The 17,933-nt window shown below is 37.5% G+C and overlaps 1 protein-coding gene across 1 annotated transcript in view; it reads left to right on the top strand.

The window, feature by feature from the left end:
- Positions 1-17,933, top strand: part of vwa8 (von Willebrand factor A domain containing 8) — an 88,945-nt gene that overhangs the window by 36,114 nt on the left and 34,898 nt on the right. Inside the window, 13 exon segments of the mRNA XM_042730848.1 lie at positions 3,490-3,625; positions 3,717-3,836; positions 3,994-4,199; positions 6,920-7,105; positions 9,399-9,521; positions 9,603-9,778; positions 11,038-11,095; positions 12,883-13,005; positions 13,876-13,942; positions 14,024-14,115; positions 15,794-15,944; positions 15,947-16,034; positions 16,194-16,303. Coding sequence (XP_042586782.1) covers positions 3,490-3,625; positions 3,717-3,836; positions 3,994-4,199; positions 6,920-7,105; positions 9,399-9,521; positions 9,603-9,778; positions 11,038-11,095; positions 12,883-13,005; positions 13,876-13,942; positions 14,024-14,115; positions 15,794-15,944; positions 15,947-16,034; positions 16,194-16,303 — 1,636 coding nt within the window.

Raw genomic sequence — 17,933 nt, 5'->3', positions numbered from 1 at the left:
TGGGACACCCCCTTCTAATGAACAGGTTTGACTACTTTAGTAATTTCCAGGAGTACAAATCTTAATGTTTAATCATATAATGAAATTCTAGGCCAGGGAATTGTGTGCTTCAAATTTTATAGAAAGTTTGTAATAGTGTATTTAAATATTATCTCCTCATCCTGGTCTTTGTCCTCCTAATTGCCTGTGTACAAATTTTCTGGATCCCATGGCACATCACCTTACAAATAAATGTGAACACTAATTTCAGTGGCTTTCCGTATGACAGCGTGTTGCATGCTTTCTTTTGCACAAAGAAGTCAGTTCAGGAACATGTCCAAATCTGATATCTTTCAAAACATAATGAGCAAGACCCAAACAAAAATGTAAGATTGACCACCTCAGTGGTTCTGGGTGTCCTGTGATCGCCTGAAAATCAGTCATGTGAAGTGTAAACTTTGCATAGTGATATTTATACATCTATCAGCAGATGGTCCAGACCACTGCTCCAGCGAGGACAAACACGTTGCCAGCTCACACCCGGAGGACGCCCCAGCACAGATGAGGGAAAAAGCGTTAAAAATTAATGAATGACCTCAAGGACAGTGTGTTATAATCCTCCATGCTGCTCGTTTCTGAAGTCGGCCTGTTGTTTTGTTAACATGATGGTGCCATTTAGACACGTTGTTTGTGAAGCAGGCTTGCGGGTGTTCTCTACTAAAGGCTTTTAACGATGTCTCTACTCGATATAAGGTGGAGGGAGATGAAACGCAGACTGTGACTCGGAGTTTGGCCCCTCAATTAGCACCCAGTGGCAGCTCTCAGGGTATAAATAGTCTTTAGGCTTTGAAGCCCCTTCTGACGCCTCATCTGATATCAGTGCTTCCAAATGGTCTCGCATTGTGCAGGGCTGACGGATAAAAGCAACAAGAAAACACCCCTCGCTCTCCGCAAACCACCTTTCAGCTCTGGGTTGTAAATAACAGGCGCTAATGTCACCTACATGTCAGAGGTGATGAAAACAAGCTGAACATGGCTATAATATTCAACTCTCCATTAACTCCGGTTCTCTTTGCTGCTTTGGAATAAAGATGAACTGGAGATGGAGTGCAGTGGTTCAAATATGGGAAAAGGAAAGCGTGGAAACCAAGCTGTTTTGTTTGACATCTGTATATCAGCATCTATTCAGTATGGGAATCTTTTGCCGTCTCATGATTCAGAGTGATTTCAGTTCAGCAACAGGGCTTGCAAAATCATTAGCCCGACGTCCCGGGGCTATTGTTTTCCAGCTGGGCTACCAAAATTCATCACCACCCTGCCCCATGGGCTATCTTGAATAGTGATGTAAAATTCCTAACTTGATTTGCGTTGTTCACTTGCTTGTAGGGGTGAAATGGGTCGTAGTTGATCGTTTGCACTTAAGTCTTGCCAATTTAAACATTCAAGCGTTTTAAACCATTCGCGCGCATTCAGAGCTTGCGCGCACTCATTCAAAGCACGCACAGAGAAGCCGCGTTTCAGACAATGCGCGTACACAGAATTGATTCCTCTTTCATGTATCCTTGCTTCTGAATGAACACATACACGCAAAATTATCTCAAAATAATTTTCTCTGCAAGTGTTCTTGTAAACACAGTCGGTTATGTCTTAGGTGAACGTATACAGTGGAGAAAGAAATCTCCTGTGCATTATTATATTGGATCTGTGCATTCGGTCTTAAAGGGGCAGCAGCCTTTAAATACTTGGTGTTCCATTAGTGCCACCTGCTGTCAGATAGTGACATTTGCGTCTCATTCACAAAGCTAAAATCAGACTGTTCTGTTTTTGCTTCAAATTATATTATACAATCCAAATAACATGTATTTAGCATCTTTTTTGGATAGTAATTCAAATGGTTGCCTCTGATTTTAAATAGAGCACAGACAAAGTTTTTGTTTATTTGAAGTTTTATTATTTAACATTTCAATTTCACAAAGAAATATGCAGCATTTTGTCTGAGAAATAATAAAAGGACACCTTTTCATTATAATTTGTCTTAAATCTCATTTTGTAAAAAAATAAGTATAGAAATAAATTGTAAGAAATTTGTATGGTGTAATCTGTATTGTGAATTTTATCTCATCGTAAGTTTATTGAATCGTTACATCCCGATATGCTACTAGTCTTTGCTGATTATGCTGATTTGTCCACAGTAAAGGTCAGCCGATGTCTTTTTTTTTTTTTTTATTCGGGCTAGTTGAATTAATTTTGGGCTACCAAAACCTGAAGAATCCCTGCCCGAAGGGCTACCAGGGATTTTGAAATTTTGCGAGCCCTGAGAAAGTCATGATCTGATTCCATTCAATTAATATAAGTTTTCTGAACATCATAGGAGTTAACGTGAATCATTACCAAATTAAATGTAAAGATTTTACATAAAATATTTCGGTTCTGGTTGGTTGTTGCAAAATGTTTGTTGTTTTCTTTAAGATGTTAAACAATTGTACAGTCGTTTTCACATCCAAGAGTTTAGCCAATCAAAAAGAGGTGATCTACATATAAAAGTCTTAAAGGTACACTAACGTTCAAAAGTTTGTGGTCTGTAGGATTTTTTTTAATGTTTTTGAAAGGTGTGTCTTTTGCTCATCAAGTCTGCATTTATTTGATCAAATAAAAGTAAAAACAGTAAAATTGTAAAATATTGCAGTTTGAAATAGCCATTTTCTATTTGAATATATTTTAAAATGTAATTCATTCCTATGATGTCAAAGCTGAATTTGCAGCATCGTTACTCCAGTCTTCAGTGTCACATGATCCTTCAGAAATCATTCTAATATGCTGATTTGATTCTCAAGTTAACATTTCTTCTTATTATCAAAGTTATCAATTTTTATAGATCAAAAGTGATAAAGACATATATAATGCATACTTGCTGAATAATTTTTTTATTTTTAAAAAAAAAAGTAAATCTTATTGACTCTGAACTTTAAACGGTAGTGTATTTCAGGTGAGTGGCAGTTGCTGCTTAATGTTTTTATGGAAACCGTGATACATTTTTTCCAATATGCTTTTTTAATAAAAGTTATATATATATATATATATATATATAAGTTTTTTTATATATATATATATATATATATATATATATATATATATATATATATATATATATATATATGTGTGTATATATATATATATATATATATATATATATATATATTATATATATATATATATATATATAATATATATATAAAATATTATTATTTTTTTCTTTTTCTTTTTTTAACGTCTTTACTGTCACTTTTGATCTAATTAAAGCATCCTTGCTGGATAAAAAAAAGAAAATCATACTGACCCAAAACAGTAGTGTGTAGAAGTAGCCTGAAGATAGAAAATGTTTGATTTAAAAAAACTTTACACCTGTTTTTGGTGCAAGAAGCATTGCCTGAACATAATTGCAACATAATTGAACTTGATGGAAGAATGAAATAATAGAATAAAAATGTGCTCTCGTCTGTTGTTCTAAAGGTTAAAGCTGTAAAGATGGGACATATTCTGGTTATAGATGAAGCTTGTAAAGCTCCCACAAATGTCACCTGTATCCTGAAGACATTGGTGGAGAGTGGACAGATGATCCTGGCAGATGGAAGAAGAATAGTGTCAGGTGAAATGGACAGAGAAGATCAAACACATTCCATGTCACAAACCCCTCACTGACAGTCTTTAAAACAGGAATCGTTCTTTGTTTTCCACAGATCCACTGGAAGCAGCCGGAAGGTCTAATGCCATTCCCATGCATCCAGATTTCCGTATGATTGTTTTAGCAAACTGACCTGGCTTTCCGTTTTTGGGGAATGACTTCTTCGGAGCACTTGGTAAGACTTATATATTATACAGCACAGCGTTAAAAATATTTGACCACAGCATGCCATGATTGACCAATCAGAGTCAAGGATATCAGAAAACACAGTTACAATAATTATCTAATTCTGTTTGAAATACTTTTGATGATTTGACGATTTACTCTTCCAGGGGACATATTTAGCTGCCATGCAGTGGACAACCCCAAACCTCAGGCTGAGTTTGCCATGCTGAAGCAATATGGGCCTGACGTTCCTGATGCAATCCTCCAGAAACTGGTGGCTGCATTCGGAGAGCTCCGGGCCATGGCTGACCAGGGAACAATCACCTACCCCTACTCTACACGAGAAGTGGTCAACATCGTAAAACACCTGCAGGTAATCAGCTGGTAAACTTAAGCCCCTTTCACACTGCACGTTGGTCCCAGAAAATTGCCGGATTGCCTTCTGTGTGAACAAAAACATGTCCCGGGATTGATTCCGGGATTGATCCCGGGTTGGGGACCTAGTAACGTTGTCAGGTTCAGTCCTGGAATGAGCTCTGTGTGAACAAAAGAGAGAAGCAATGCCGTAAAGGGTGTGTCGTAGGTATGACGCATGTTATCGTGCGACTCTTTTACCAGGTGTTTTGAAGGCAGATCAACATTTTGCGACGAAAAAATATGTGCAAACTGTAATCAAGAAGAGATCAGTTAGTTCCTCACTATCCGCGCTGAAGCTGAGATCGTTCACAAGCTTAAGTAAAAGTTAACGTGCCTAGCATTTTCGACTCGTGCATTACACATCACATCCTGAAGTCACGTGTCATTACGGGACCTTTACGGGTTGTGTGTGAACCCACGCACAGATTCCGGGAAATCAAAAATGAAAATGTTGTCATTATTTAGCACACGTAAAACCTTTGTTCATCTTCGGAACACAAATTAAGATATTTTTGATTAAACCTTAGAGCTTTCTGTCCCTCCATAGACAGAACGCACGTCGAAGACTTAAAAAATCTTAGAAAATCCCAAAATGTAATGGTAGTTTATTTCAGGTGAACAGCAGTTATAAAAAACAAACTGCGATTGGTCATTTTTCAGCATTCAGTCCCTTCCTGTATAAAAGGGCAGACCATGTCCAGAATAAGATGAAAAATGGACCAGACTTTATGCCACAACTCAAAACTCTTTTTAAGTCCCCACAATACATTAAACCTCTTGGTTTTTAAGATTTCAGACTTTGCGCCAGTGTTGTTTAATAAATGAGGGTGAGGTGCCGCACGAGAGAGAGAGAGCTAGGAGAGGCCCTGTCTCTTCACTCGGCCCACTCACAGACTGATCTGACACATAGAGGCCACACTGCCATTCTGGGCCACCTGTCTCTGGGCTTTAACTCTTTTCTCTCTCTCTCTCTCTCTCTCTCTCTCTCACACACACACAGCGTACCAGCCTCCTCCTCTCGTCTCAGCTCTCAGGAGCGACAGAGATGCAGATAGATGGATGGAATTCGTCTGTCACATTGGATGAGGAGTCAGTTGTCAGATTAGTCTGCCGCAAGCAGCCATCAGAGGTCTACACTTGCTGTCAAAAGTTTGGACACACGTGACCGAATTTGTTCCTTGGGATCTTATAAACCTCTTTGTCTAAAGGCCACTATCCTCGAATTTAATTTAGAAATAGTCTGCTTATGAATATCTAAACTACAATTTTTATTTAAAAACCTCAATGTCCAGAGTGAGCAGAGCTACAATCAAGATGAAGAACGTAAAATATAATAGATTTTTTAATAATATGAGGGAAAGTAATGGTGGGTAAACAGTACATGGATTTAAAGTTATGCCTCTTGCATGAGCATCAACTGCACACCTGGAACAGCCAGTCTGTTAACTTTGCTAGTCTTTGTTACGCAGACACCTGTGATCATTAACAGAGAATGTGGAATATCATCACTATTTCAATATTGTGAATATTGCAATAATTGTAATAGTTTTATTCAAAATGTGTCATTAGACTGGTTTCACGGTCTTTCTCTGTCGTTTCTTTTTTGAATATATTTGAGTTTGAAGCAATGCTTTCTCAATCTTTTTGCTCCAAGTAAGGGTTTGCGATATGTATCGTCAACAATGTATCGTCTGCTTTTTGAACAAATCAGTTTAATCAGCAATTCAGTGACCGACTTTATGACTCAGTGATGAATGACTCAACTCATTAAGACAGTTTCCATACTATATAATATAAAAACAGTATGCAAGAAAAGTATTATGTCCAAATTCATGGTATTCAACAGTAGGCAAAAAAGTACCTGGATGAGCTTCTACTTTCACCAAGATTCTGGTTCTGTTTTTTTGTGTTGTTTAAGGGTCAATCCTGAGGTTATTCCTAGTTTTTAAATTAAAAAAAAGTAACAAAAAGAATTATGATTACAATTACAATAATTACATTTCATGATGTTAGATGTTTTAAGAGTTGAACGTTCATCCGGGATCCCAATCTTCTTAACCAGTGAATTTACATGACTCTTCCAGTCATTGTGATTTACTGGATAAGGATTTAGGAGAAGGATTTAACAAAAGAAAAAACTAATTACTCACACTTACATTTTATTCTGGATATTTTATATCTTGGCATAACTAGAAAATGTATATTTCTTTATAAGAATGCCTGTGGCATTTTAAGATTGTATTATTGTTTTACATGAATTTTCTAGTTGTGGAAATCACACTTTTAAAAAGCAGGCTGCCTTATCTTCCATGGGAACCCTGGTTAAAAACTGCAGATCACTTAAAATGACCTCCTACCCACAAAAAGAAGCTTCAACAAAGAAAACAAACCTTCCAGAAAGACTCATCATTAAACCAAAAACATGTTTCATATGTAGTAAAACAAGCTAGTTTTCCTGAAAGACTCTCAAACATCTTCAACAAAAAGTGGCCATGCAGCCACCTATGAGCAGAAAATCCATAGGGTTTCATTTGGCCATTTTATCTATTTCTATTTTATGATGTTTTAATGGTAGTGATTGATCAAGATTGGCAAGATCAGAGTGCTCTTAATATTTTTTTATTACGACTAAATGCTTTTGTCTTATGGCTTACTTCTTTCCTTTTTTCCCCCCAGAAATTTCCAGACGAGGGCCTGACCAGCGTGGTGAGGAATGTGTTTGACTTTGACTCCTATAACAAGGACATGCGTGAGGTGCTGATCACAGCGCTGCACAAGCACGGCATTCCCAACGGAGCCAAACACACCAGTGTGCACCTGGCCAAAGAGTAAGAGCTCAGCTCCTATCGCCCTTTACTGTCCGTGAATGCAGAATCATGAACAAATATCATGCAAGTTCTCTAATAGACACACTGTCCTGGACTAATATAACTACCTGTTGAAGGGATCTGCTCTGCATGGTCCTCAAACCGTACACTTGAACAAATGTGTTTGTTTAAAGGTGAAGTGTGCAACTTTTGCAGCAAAAGAGACACTGAAGTGAATTGCAGAAATAATCACATGTAGTCCTGCCCCAAAATCACGCCATTGGTTGAGCTAGTGCCTGTTATGTCTGACCCAGTCAGACTGTTTAGATAGTTTCTAGTATCACTTAAATTACAAACTTCACCTTTAACAGACACTTTTATCTCATAAGCTCATTTCAGTGAAGGTGCAATAGACAAAACCCTAAACATGCTTGAATTTAGTAAACCGCAAAACTTACTTGGACTCTTACTGGAATAACATGCACTGAAAACTTGATCGCCAGTGTCTGTTTATGCATTTAAATGATATGAAAGATTTTGGGCAAATTCCAATCGGAAGTGAGCATCTCTATACCCTGTTCACTCATAAAGAGCAGAGCACTTGAGGTGGGAAATCTGGAGACAGCAGGACAACTGTGTGGTTGTTTGTAACAGACATGGTGAAGGGAGCAGTTAAAAACAACACCATTTCATCTGGAACGGCCCTTTGTGTGGCGTCCATGTCCCATCTGTTCCATCTCAGAGGACCTCAGATGATGCTAACCCTGAAACAGCATACAGAACTACCACATTTTGCTATAAGTTTGATTGCATAATTGCTGTTAATAGTGTTAATCGTCTGTTTGTTTACGTCTTTTATAGATTTTTTTGTACATTTCTGCCGTATGCACATAAACTGACAGTCATCACTGATAAGCTACTACTAAATATTGTAGAAACTTAATTTTCTGTAAAGTTGCTTTGCAATGATTTGTATCGTAAAAAGCACTATACAGATAAACTTGAATTGAATTGAATCTGTCCAAGTGACCTTCCACAGTTTGGAATGTGCGCTTTATCTGATTATCAAGAGTTAGTCATCCGCATTATATAACAACACACATATTTCTCATTCAATAACGGTCATTTCATTTGCTCAGTGTTGTATATAATACACTTTCAATAAAGGATATTATTTGTTTCTTCTGTGTCATATTTGTCTTATTTCACTTGCTTTTGAGTGTTTTGCCATCTAGTATACACAATTTGTTATATTTTATAAAAAATACTGGAAAATTTCAAAAAGGGAAGAAACAAATATTTCCTTTTGAATGATGTAAGTTTAAATGTTTATGTTTACCAAGGCTGCAATTATTTGATTTAAAATGCAGTAAAAACCGTTTTATGAAATATTTGTACATCTATACTAACTATATTCTATTTAATGTACAATATATTCCTGTGATGCAAAGTGAATTTTCAAAGTGAAATGTCACAGGATCCTTCAGAAATCATTATATTAAGCTGATTTCTTGCTGAAGAAACATTATTATTATCAATGTTGAAAAAGATGTGCTATTTAATATTTTTGTGGAATCCATGATACATTTTTTCAGAATTATTTGATTAACAGAACATTTAAAAGAACAACATTTGTGTGAATTAGGTCTATTTTTTAACATCATAAATGTCTTTACTGTTACTTTTAATCAATTCCATGCAACCTTAAATAAAAATATTTTTCTAAAGAGAAAAAGTCCTTCTGACCCCAAAGTTTTCATTGATGCGTTACATTAAACGTGTTTTAATGCTGTATTGCATTAATATTTTATCTTGAGAAGAATGATATGTCATCCCATCTGCTTCAATTGCAGAGTAGTGCAGTGATGTTTTCTCTGGGAATATTAACCGAGCAATAACCAGATGTGAAATTACAACCTTCCTTGAATGTCAATGAACTCCAGACCCACTGCAGAGACAGCAGGATGAAGCAGTGACCATCATTTACATGCACATCATTTTCTAATTTAAGTCCAAGTTTTCATAAAGGTGTTGTGCATGTAAACCAAGATTTTGAAATTGCAAATTAAGTCCAAGTTTTCATAAAGGTGTTGTGCATGTAAACCAAGATTTTGAAATAGCAAAAGTAACCCTAATAACATGATCAATGCAGAGACAATCACCAAAAAAAGTACCGTTGAGAGCGGGTTACTGGGCCATCACTCAGGGTGGAAGTACACGACGAAAGCTGCTGTGTCCAACAGAGTCCCATCAGATAGATGTCAAGGTATCATAACCCATTCTATTTCCAATATTTCAAAAATGTTATTGGCATATTACACTAATTTGATGTCTGTGGTTCTCCTCAGGGCCCTGTGTTTCTGCGGGTTCAGAGTTATCCTTCTGAGAGGCACGAGTCCAGATTCTGTGAGCTTGAGGAACAGGCTCACTGGGCAGATTCCATGAACGAGTGGTTCATCTTGACGTCAACGGTATCTAGCATGTAGCCAATCTAATGAATGTTTATAACTTGTGGCTTTATTTTGAAAGTGAGTCATGTTTTTCCTTCGTAGATTCCATTATGTTGGCACAACGATGTAAACCAAGATTTTGAAATAGCAAAAGTAACCCTGAAGGAGAAAGGAGACTCCGTCCAGTGCATTGAGCTCTATGACATCTTCCCTCGGACCATCAGTGGAGGCTGGCAGCCCTTTTACTCTGTTGTGTGGTTGTTCTATGTGGAGAAGGGGTATTGTGTGTGTGTGTGTGTGTGTGTGTGAACCCGCTCTTCTACACAGGCACTTCACATGAAAGCCTTGCCATCCACTTGCTGCCATTACGATCCATTTACAGGTGTCCTTCCTGCCCTGAGGTTCATCTGAGCACGGATCATCAATAGATGCATCTTTTCCACCAAACCCGATCGGTAAAAACAATGTCTAATAATAGCGGATGGAAATAGTAAATGGTCACAGATCAAAACAAGTTTGAGCTAATAGAGTCTCCATAGTAGATGAGATGTAATGTTTGTGCAATAAAACCATTTGTTTTTTTTGTTTTTTTATAACATTATACAACATCTTAAGGTATACTGGAGCCTGCACGTTATCCACTGTACATTACTGGATGCTGCTGTCATTGTGTTTATACAATCTAAAAAATGCTGGGTTAAAAACAACCCAACTTGAGTTATTTGGCAACCCAACGCTGGGTAAATATTAGACAAAACACATGCTGGGTTATTTTAACCCAGCTCGTTGGGTTAATGTTTTTACCCAACATGCTGGGTTGTTTTATTTAAGTCAACTATTGTTTAAAAATTATTATATTACTGCCTTAAAATGGGCAGGAAATTAAAAATCACAAATATAATTACTAGAGGCAACAGCAATAATCAAAAGATGAACATTTATTAAGCGAGAACACATGGACAAAATATAAGACAAATTGAATTTATTTGGGTGAATACAGCATAGTTTACAATATTACATGCATTTAAACTTGTTTAACGAGCATTTTAAGAAATAAATGTAACATTTAAAAGTAGCATTTTAATTTAAATGTATTCAACCATTCTCTGTGATCACTTTTTACCAAAATAGTGCTAATTCTCATGCAGATCTGTAGGTGAAGGGCTGCTGTTTGCTGGGGAACTGTGAACTTTAGACCGTGGCCTCGCGTTTCACTCGTAGCTGAAAGATGCCGTGACTGACTCCATAACCTGCCCATAAACAAAGAGTACTGAGATTAGAGAACATATTTTAACATCAAATTAAATCAAACTCAGTTTTATAACGAATAAAATCCATTTATGTTATTTTTTGTTAAGGCAAAAGGCGTTTCCATCATGACTGCTGCTGACGCAGCTGACTGACTCATCCTTAATAATATAATTTACAGCACAGTAAAGACTTTATAAATGAAATATAACCTACGCAAACCTTTATTTCGCTGAAGAAGTGCACAAAATCAATGACAGTGCTGACAATCACTCTTTCTCTTGAAGAGGATACAAAAAGCCCGTGCTCTGACTGTAACTCAGCAGCTGGGTGGTTTCGGCACCTGCGTGAAAAATATTAAAAATGACCCAATAAAATGACCCAACAGGCTGAACCCAACATTTAGGTTAAAAAAAAAAAATAACCCAGCATTTTTTTAGAGTGTAGACTTTGTTTATCCTTAGTTCATATTTAAATGTCAACCTTTGAAAGTTTATCCTTAAAAGTGGATTTTAAGTACACATAATATCTAAATCATGGTTTACCAAAAACACGCTTAAATGGATAGTTCACCCAAAAATTAAATCATTTACACATCCTCACGTCAATCCTAACACAAATGATATTTTTAATGGAATCTGAGAGATTTATGTCCCTAGTCCACACAACCAATACTTAAGAAGTATAAGACAATGTAAAGTAATTTGTGCACATACATAGAGCTCATCAAATATGATAAACGGAAGCTCAAATTGTTCTTGCTTGATGTGCGAGAGCCAGTGAGGTTAGTTCTCATGTCATGCAAGCATGTTTGAGCTTCTGTTTATCATAGTTAATGTCCTCTATGTATGCATGTTGATCTGTATTCATATGTAAATAAAAGCCTAAATTTAATCTGTTATATAAAGCGATTGTGTCTCTTCAGAAGACTTGGTTCAAATCACTCTATCCATATGGATTACTTTCACAATGTCTTTGTATAGTGTCGAGACTAGAGTTGCACAGACTTTTAATAGAGAGACTGGAATCATTCAAGTTTCATTAAAATGTTTTTGGGGGAACTGTCCCTTCAATTTAGTTTTACACAGCCATTTTTGTCTCTGAGCATCAAAATTAGAAAAACTGTTTTTGATATTGTAACTTTAAAGGGATATTTCCTCCAAAAATGTAAATTCCTTTATCATTTACCCACCCTAAAGTTGTTCCAAATCTGTATGAATTTCTTTCTTCTGCTTAATGCAGAAAAAAATATTAACCCAAAGAGTTGACGGTAGCCATAGGAAGAAAAAGATACCATGGAAGTCAGTGGCTACCATTTGGTGTTTGGTGACCAACATTCTACAAAATATCCTCTTTTGTGCTCAACAGAAGAAAGAAACTCATACAGATTTGTATCAGCATGTGGGTGAGTTAAACAGAATTTTCATTTTTGGGTGAGCTATCCCTTTCACTTACATAAAGACAGAAGACAGAAAAACAACAGAAAGAAATTAAGGAATTTACATTCATACAATGCAACTGGTGTGCCTGGAAGAAACCTTAAAACACCTGTCAGCAGTGGAAAAATGGGTGTGGAGAACATGATTACTTCTAAAAATATATATATATATCTGAAAATACAGATGTCCAGACATCACAGGGGGCCATCCAGGGGTCACTGCTCTCCCAGTGGAGAAAAAACAAAGGCTGAATTGAACAGTGTGGCCCGTGACCATAACGGCCCGTCTCAGCCAAACCCACCATCTGTCCAGAAGTGATGCAAGCCTTCTATTAATAACACAGACAGTATGCGGTATGTGAAAGCCAAGGCATAAGGAAGCCATTATCCTGAAGTTTTAATGGTGAGGGGGAATTTCACCAACCTTTCCTGTGAAGGGTAACGGGAGGGTGGCATAATACTTGCATAAAGTATTCATATCATATGTAAAAAGGACGTCTAGATATATTAAAGGCACAGCTGTAAAAAAAGGCCAGGTTCAGATAATGAAAATAGTTGTGTAAAACTAAATTAGGACTGTTCTTGGCACATAAAACCTAGACATTAATCCAGCATCATAAGTGTACCTCAGGGAATCGAATGAAATGATATGACCTTTTTATCAGAACCGAACACATTCCTGGCTGGTTTTTGTAGGGCAACACAGTGCTGCATCTGGACCTGGTGACCGGTGCTGTGAGGAGACTGGTCCTGTCTCAGGACAAACAGGAGGAACCACCGTGCAAGACCTCAAACTGGTGGACCAACAAAGAGAGTCAGGTGGAAACCTTCATCTAGATCCGTCTGTCAGGATCCTGCCCTGACAGTCTTGTTTGTACTGTCTTTGTTCAATGTGTCCACTTGTTTATTTTGTGCCTGAGCACATGGTTGTGTCTCTTGTGTGTGCCACGTGCTCCTCTTGTCCCACCTACTTGTTTCCCCGGGTCACGCCCCCCTTGTTTAGTCCTCATTAGTCAGAGTGTTGTCACCTGTCCCTCGTGTCACTGTACCCTTCTTATTGTGCTCTCTTTCCTCTGGTAGTTGCCGGTTTGTTTTTGGCTGTATGTTTGCCTAACGTGTGTTTTTGCAGTTTCGAGTTCTTCTAGTGAAGTCTAGTTTTTGTTTTTTTGTTTTTTTGCTTTTTCCTGTTGAGTCCAGCTACTTGTTTCTTTGAGAGTTTTTTTTTTTTTCCCCTTGGTTTTCTCTTATTAGTTCCTTTTTAGTTTAAGTTTTTTCTCCCCTATTATCTAGGAGTTATCCCTCTAGTCTTTTGCTAGATTCAAGTCTCTAGTCTAGTTTAGTTTTCCCTTAGCATTTACCCGTATGGGTCTAGCTCTTTATTTCCTTGATTGTTTTTTTTTTTCCCTAGTTTTTTTTTTTTTTTTGGTCTCAATTTATCTTTTTTCTGTTATTATTTTTTCTAGTTCCAGGAGTTTGTTTTTCTGTTCTCCAAACAGAACAAAGACTGGTTATCTACTCTTGTTTTTTTTTTTTTTATCTTCTCTACTTTCTCTCATTTTGAATCTTTTATTTTTTTCTTGCTTTTCTGATTTTTGGGAAGGGTTTTCTTGTTCCCTGTCTTGTTTGTGTTGTCTAGTGTGCTAGTTGTTTTGTCCTGTCTTGTGGTGTCTTTTGTTTCTCCCCCTCCAGCTCTGCCCGGCCGTCTGTGGTTCCCTGCCTGCTGGTTCCCTCATCTTGGCAGCTGTATTGGTTCTGGGCAAGTGAACTGCAGATCTCTGCTCCTTTGTGCCTTGCCTGGTCATCTACATTCTGTTTGGTCTTGCCATCTCCTCGGCAGTGGTCCTAGCTGCTGCCCCCTATGCTGGTTCCAGTGGTCACCCTCAGCTATCCCGTCATTACCCCAGTATCCCCTCCTGTTGGACTTTCAATGCACGTGCCCTTCTGTGCCCTGTTTTTGTCAATAAACCCTTGTACTTTGTCATTCTGCGATTGGGTCTTTCCTGCCAGTGCCTGACACCGTCGTTCTTAACCAGGGGGCCGCTGCAAATTAATAGATTATTATTTGAATTCACACCCTTATCAACTGTGTTGTGCCTTTTATTGTGGACAGATAAAAAGTTTGAGAACAACACATAATAAAAGTATAATTTCTGCAGTGTTCCCATCCATCTCCCTATAAACGGGTGTGATGCAATTTAGTTTAAAGATCTGAGAATAACTATAAATTGTCTCTTTCAATATGGCAGTTTTTATGTTTTTTTTTTTTTTTAAGATAATACTTAATTTAACAACACATTCAAGGTTCTCTGATGTTGGTTAATGGTCACATAATTAATCTTTTTGAGAAAGGATTTATTTTCAAGTTGTAGTTATTTTACATTTAGTTTGCATTATTATAATTTAATTAATTATAATAAACACATCATAGTCATTGTAGATCCTACATTATGGGTTACTGTTAAAATCACACAGAATGATATTCAAACTCACATTAAACACTTTTAAGATTATACAAAGCATATAATCAGTTCTTAGATTATTAGTGTCACTGGACACACAGTTTTGGTTCCCAGCTGTGATGTTGCAGAAATGGAAACCGTTCCAAAACTAGAATGTAGCCCTGTAGCTCGTTGTGTATCACTATTGTGGCTGGTTAGGACTAACATGGAAATTATACCATTTTTTGTGTCTTTGCATCTGGTTAGGACGCCGTGTAAATGGGTAGGTTACTCTCCCTCAGTTTTATGCGAGATATGGCACTCTTACACACTGTTCTGAAACAGTTAGTGAGAGGAAGTTAGTGAGCTTCCTATATTGGTAGCATTTTTCATTTTCAAAGCAAAATTGTAAGACAACCTGCATGTTTCTTATCAATTCCAGAATGCACTTCAACAAAAAAACCTGCATAAGATATCTGTGAAGTGTAAAAATAAAAGGCTGTGTAATTGTTTAGTCTAATTAATACACAGTTTTTTGTATGCTATGAATGTTAAGGCCTTAGAAATAAGCTTCCATATGCTCCACCATAAGTCCATCATATGCTCCATCCTTGTGATGTGTCAATTGCATGAATTGGATCTTGTGTTTCACAGACATACTTTGCAATTTTTATAAATCACTGTAAAAAAAATTCCAGCACAAACTGCCTATTAGAAATCTCATGATGTCTGAATGCGAAAGTCTTTGATTTCACTATTTTCACTATAAGTTATCGTTACAGTTATTATCATTGGTGTGAACAGGCTTTTAGTCCCATCTGAATTTCAAACATAGTAGCTCAAACATCCTTTAGAAAACTAGTCCCATCCCAACAGATCTCATGTAGTGCTCTCCAAATTGTTCAGTTATGAGGGTTAGTCACAAAAATGAAAATTCTGTCATTATTACCAGTGTGAATTAGGCTACTTTTACAATGCCTTTATGTACTTTTTGAAGCTTGAAGATTTTGGTTGTGTGGACAATCAATCAATGGATGGACAAAATGATACATTCATCTGCATTCAAAAATGAAAGTCTTATGATTTCAGAAGAAGATGAAGGTTAGTAAAAGATGCCAGAATTTTAATTTTTGGATGAACTATTCCTTTAAGTTAGGATGTTGTCTTAGAAAGCAGATGTCTATGTAGGCTGTAGACTGCCAACAGCTCATTATGTTTCGGATCAGAGCTCTGGTGTCCTGTTCAGGCATGGCCTACTGATTTGTACTCTGCTCTACTTGGACAGGAGTCAGCTGGATGTTGTTGATGTGCTAGAAGGTCAGGGTACACCATCTCCCTCCCCATCAATCTCAAGCCTGTGTTCCTGGTGGCTGAAGACCACTGGCTTCTTGTTGAGAGCAAGACTGACAGGTGCCAATGAAATTCATTCTGAACTTCAATGAAATCAGAAGAATTCCTTCATGTTTTAGTTGATTGCACACATTGCTCAGACTTGGGAAAGAGTGTTTTCCTTTTTAGAGGTTATATAACCGTATTTGCTTTAACAAAATGTGCTACCATCATGTGCAGGAAGTTCCTGTTGACAAAGCCCATGCACATGGGCGCAGAGGACACGGGAGTGTGCCAGCTACATGCCATCAGTGAAGACGCTGTTAACACTGGCTTTGGCACCAGCTCAGGTGAGCAACTCTTAACACTTACTGGCTAGAACAACCAATCAGAAGTGACTCCGCAATGTTGCCGTCCAATCAGGGCCACTGAGAGCCCTTCACACTTGTCAGTCACCATCTGTCTTATTTTAGCAAATGTGTCTGTTTCACATCTGCTTTGACTGACATGAAGCCTGTGGGATTTTTAAATCTGACTTGTCAGATTCAGGACTTTTGCACATGAATTTGGTGTCATCTTTGAAGGCTTTCATAGTAAATATGGTCTCAGATGCTGCCTGGTGTTTACAAATGTCTTGTGCTTGTGAAATTAATCTATTCGCCCATTGCACTCTATATTCTCACTCCTAGTGGGTATGTATGTTTTCACTTATAATTTATTCAAATCAAGTCATATTTATTTATACATCGCTTATACTATAGATATTGTTTCAAAGCAACTTCACAGTAATAAGCAGGAAAATAACTTCTTCAAATATGAGACAAATTCAAATTCTGCTGCATAGCAGGCTCTAGAAGACAATAGTGTCTTTATTCCCATCAAGTCAGTTTAATGTTGATTCAGTTTACTTCACTCCATTATGAAACCATTCACAGAATGCATTTTTGCTTTGCAGTGGAACGTAAGCAGTGGAATGGAAAAAAAATAAAAATAACCGCAAGGCCTTGATATGCTTTTTTTAAAAGTTGAACTTATTATAAACTCGTGTTTAGAGCACAATGGTCAGACATGTCCGTCTATTGTAAAAAGTAGTGGTATGGAAAAACACATTCCTTGTGAATGGCCCTGTAAAATTCAGTTTAGTTTACATATTTTTTGTTCTTATCTGATACTGTCAGTGCATTCAAAACAATCATACAGAATTTTAAGTGTCTTTTAAACCCCCGTCCCTAACTAAGCAAGCCAGTGGTGACACAAGCCAGAAACCAAACTCTATCAGGTGGCAGAAATGGAAAAAAAAAAATCTTTGTTCTTCTCTGGGCTAAATGAACAAATGCTGTTTGTTATTGCTCATAGTTAGGCTGTGGGTTTTCTTCAAACGTTATTTAGGATATGTCAGAGTGAAGTACCTCTGCCTCAGAGCGTGACTGTCCACGGAAGCAGCAATTACACTACGCCTGTCGGCTGACAGACAGGTCACGGTTATAAGCCGCCACCGCCTGCCTTCGTGTCATTCTCAGCACGTCTCTTCTCCCTGCTGCTGCCAGGAGGAAAGTGTGGGGAGATTCCTCACTCTGGAGCTATCACTGAACCAGGGTTATGTAACCATAGCTTCCTCTCTCTTACTACTACACCGAAGCATCGACCGCAGGCCTCTGGAGGGGTGCAGGTTGACAGTCCTTAACCAAGACAGGGACCGCTGGGATGAGAGGAAGATGTGTTGACAGTCTCCATAATGGCAGCCCAACTATGGGGCTCCTGGGCTTCTCTTCAGACTGTGAGGAAAAGCCAAAGATGATTCACTACATTACTGTTCAAATGGTTGGGGTCAATATGTTTTTTCAAGTATGCATTTGATTAAATTGAACAAAACTGACAGTGAAGACATTTATAATACTAAAGATTATTTTTACTTTCTATTTATCAAAAAGTCCTGAAAGATATGTGTGACGGTTTCCACAAAAATATTAATCAGCACAA

The sequence above is a fragment of the Cyprinus carpio genome, chromosome B9, assembly GCF_018340385.1.
Source record: "Cyprinus carpio isolate SPL01 chromosome B9, ASM1834038v1, whole genome shotgun sequence".
NCBI lineage: Eukaryota > Metazoa > Chordata > Actinopteri > Cypriniformes > Cyprinidae > Cyprinus > Cyprinus carpio.
Note: the sequence above shows the minus strand (reverse complement) of the source record. Positions and strands in the feature narration are given on the sequence as shown.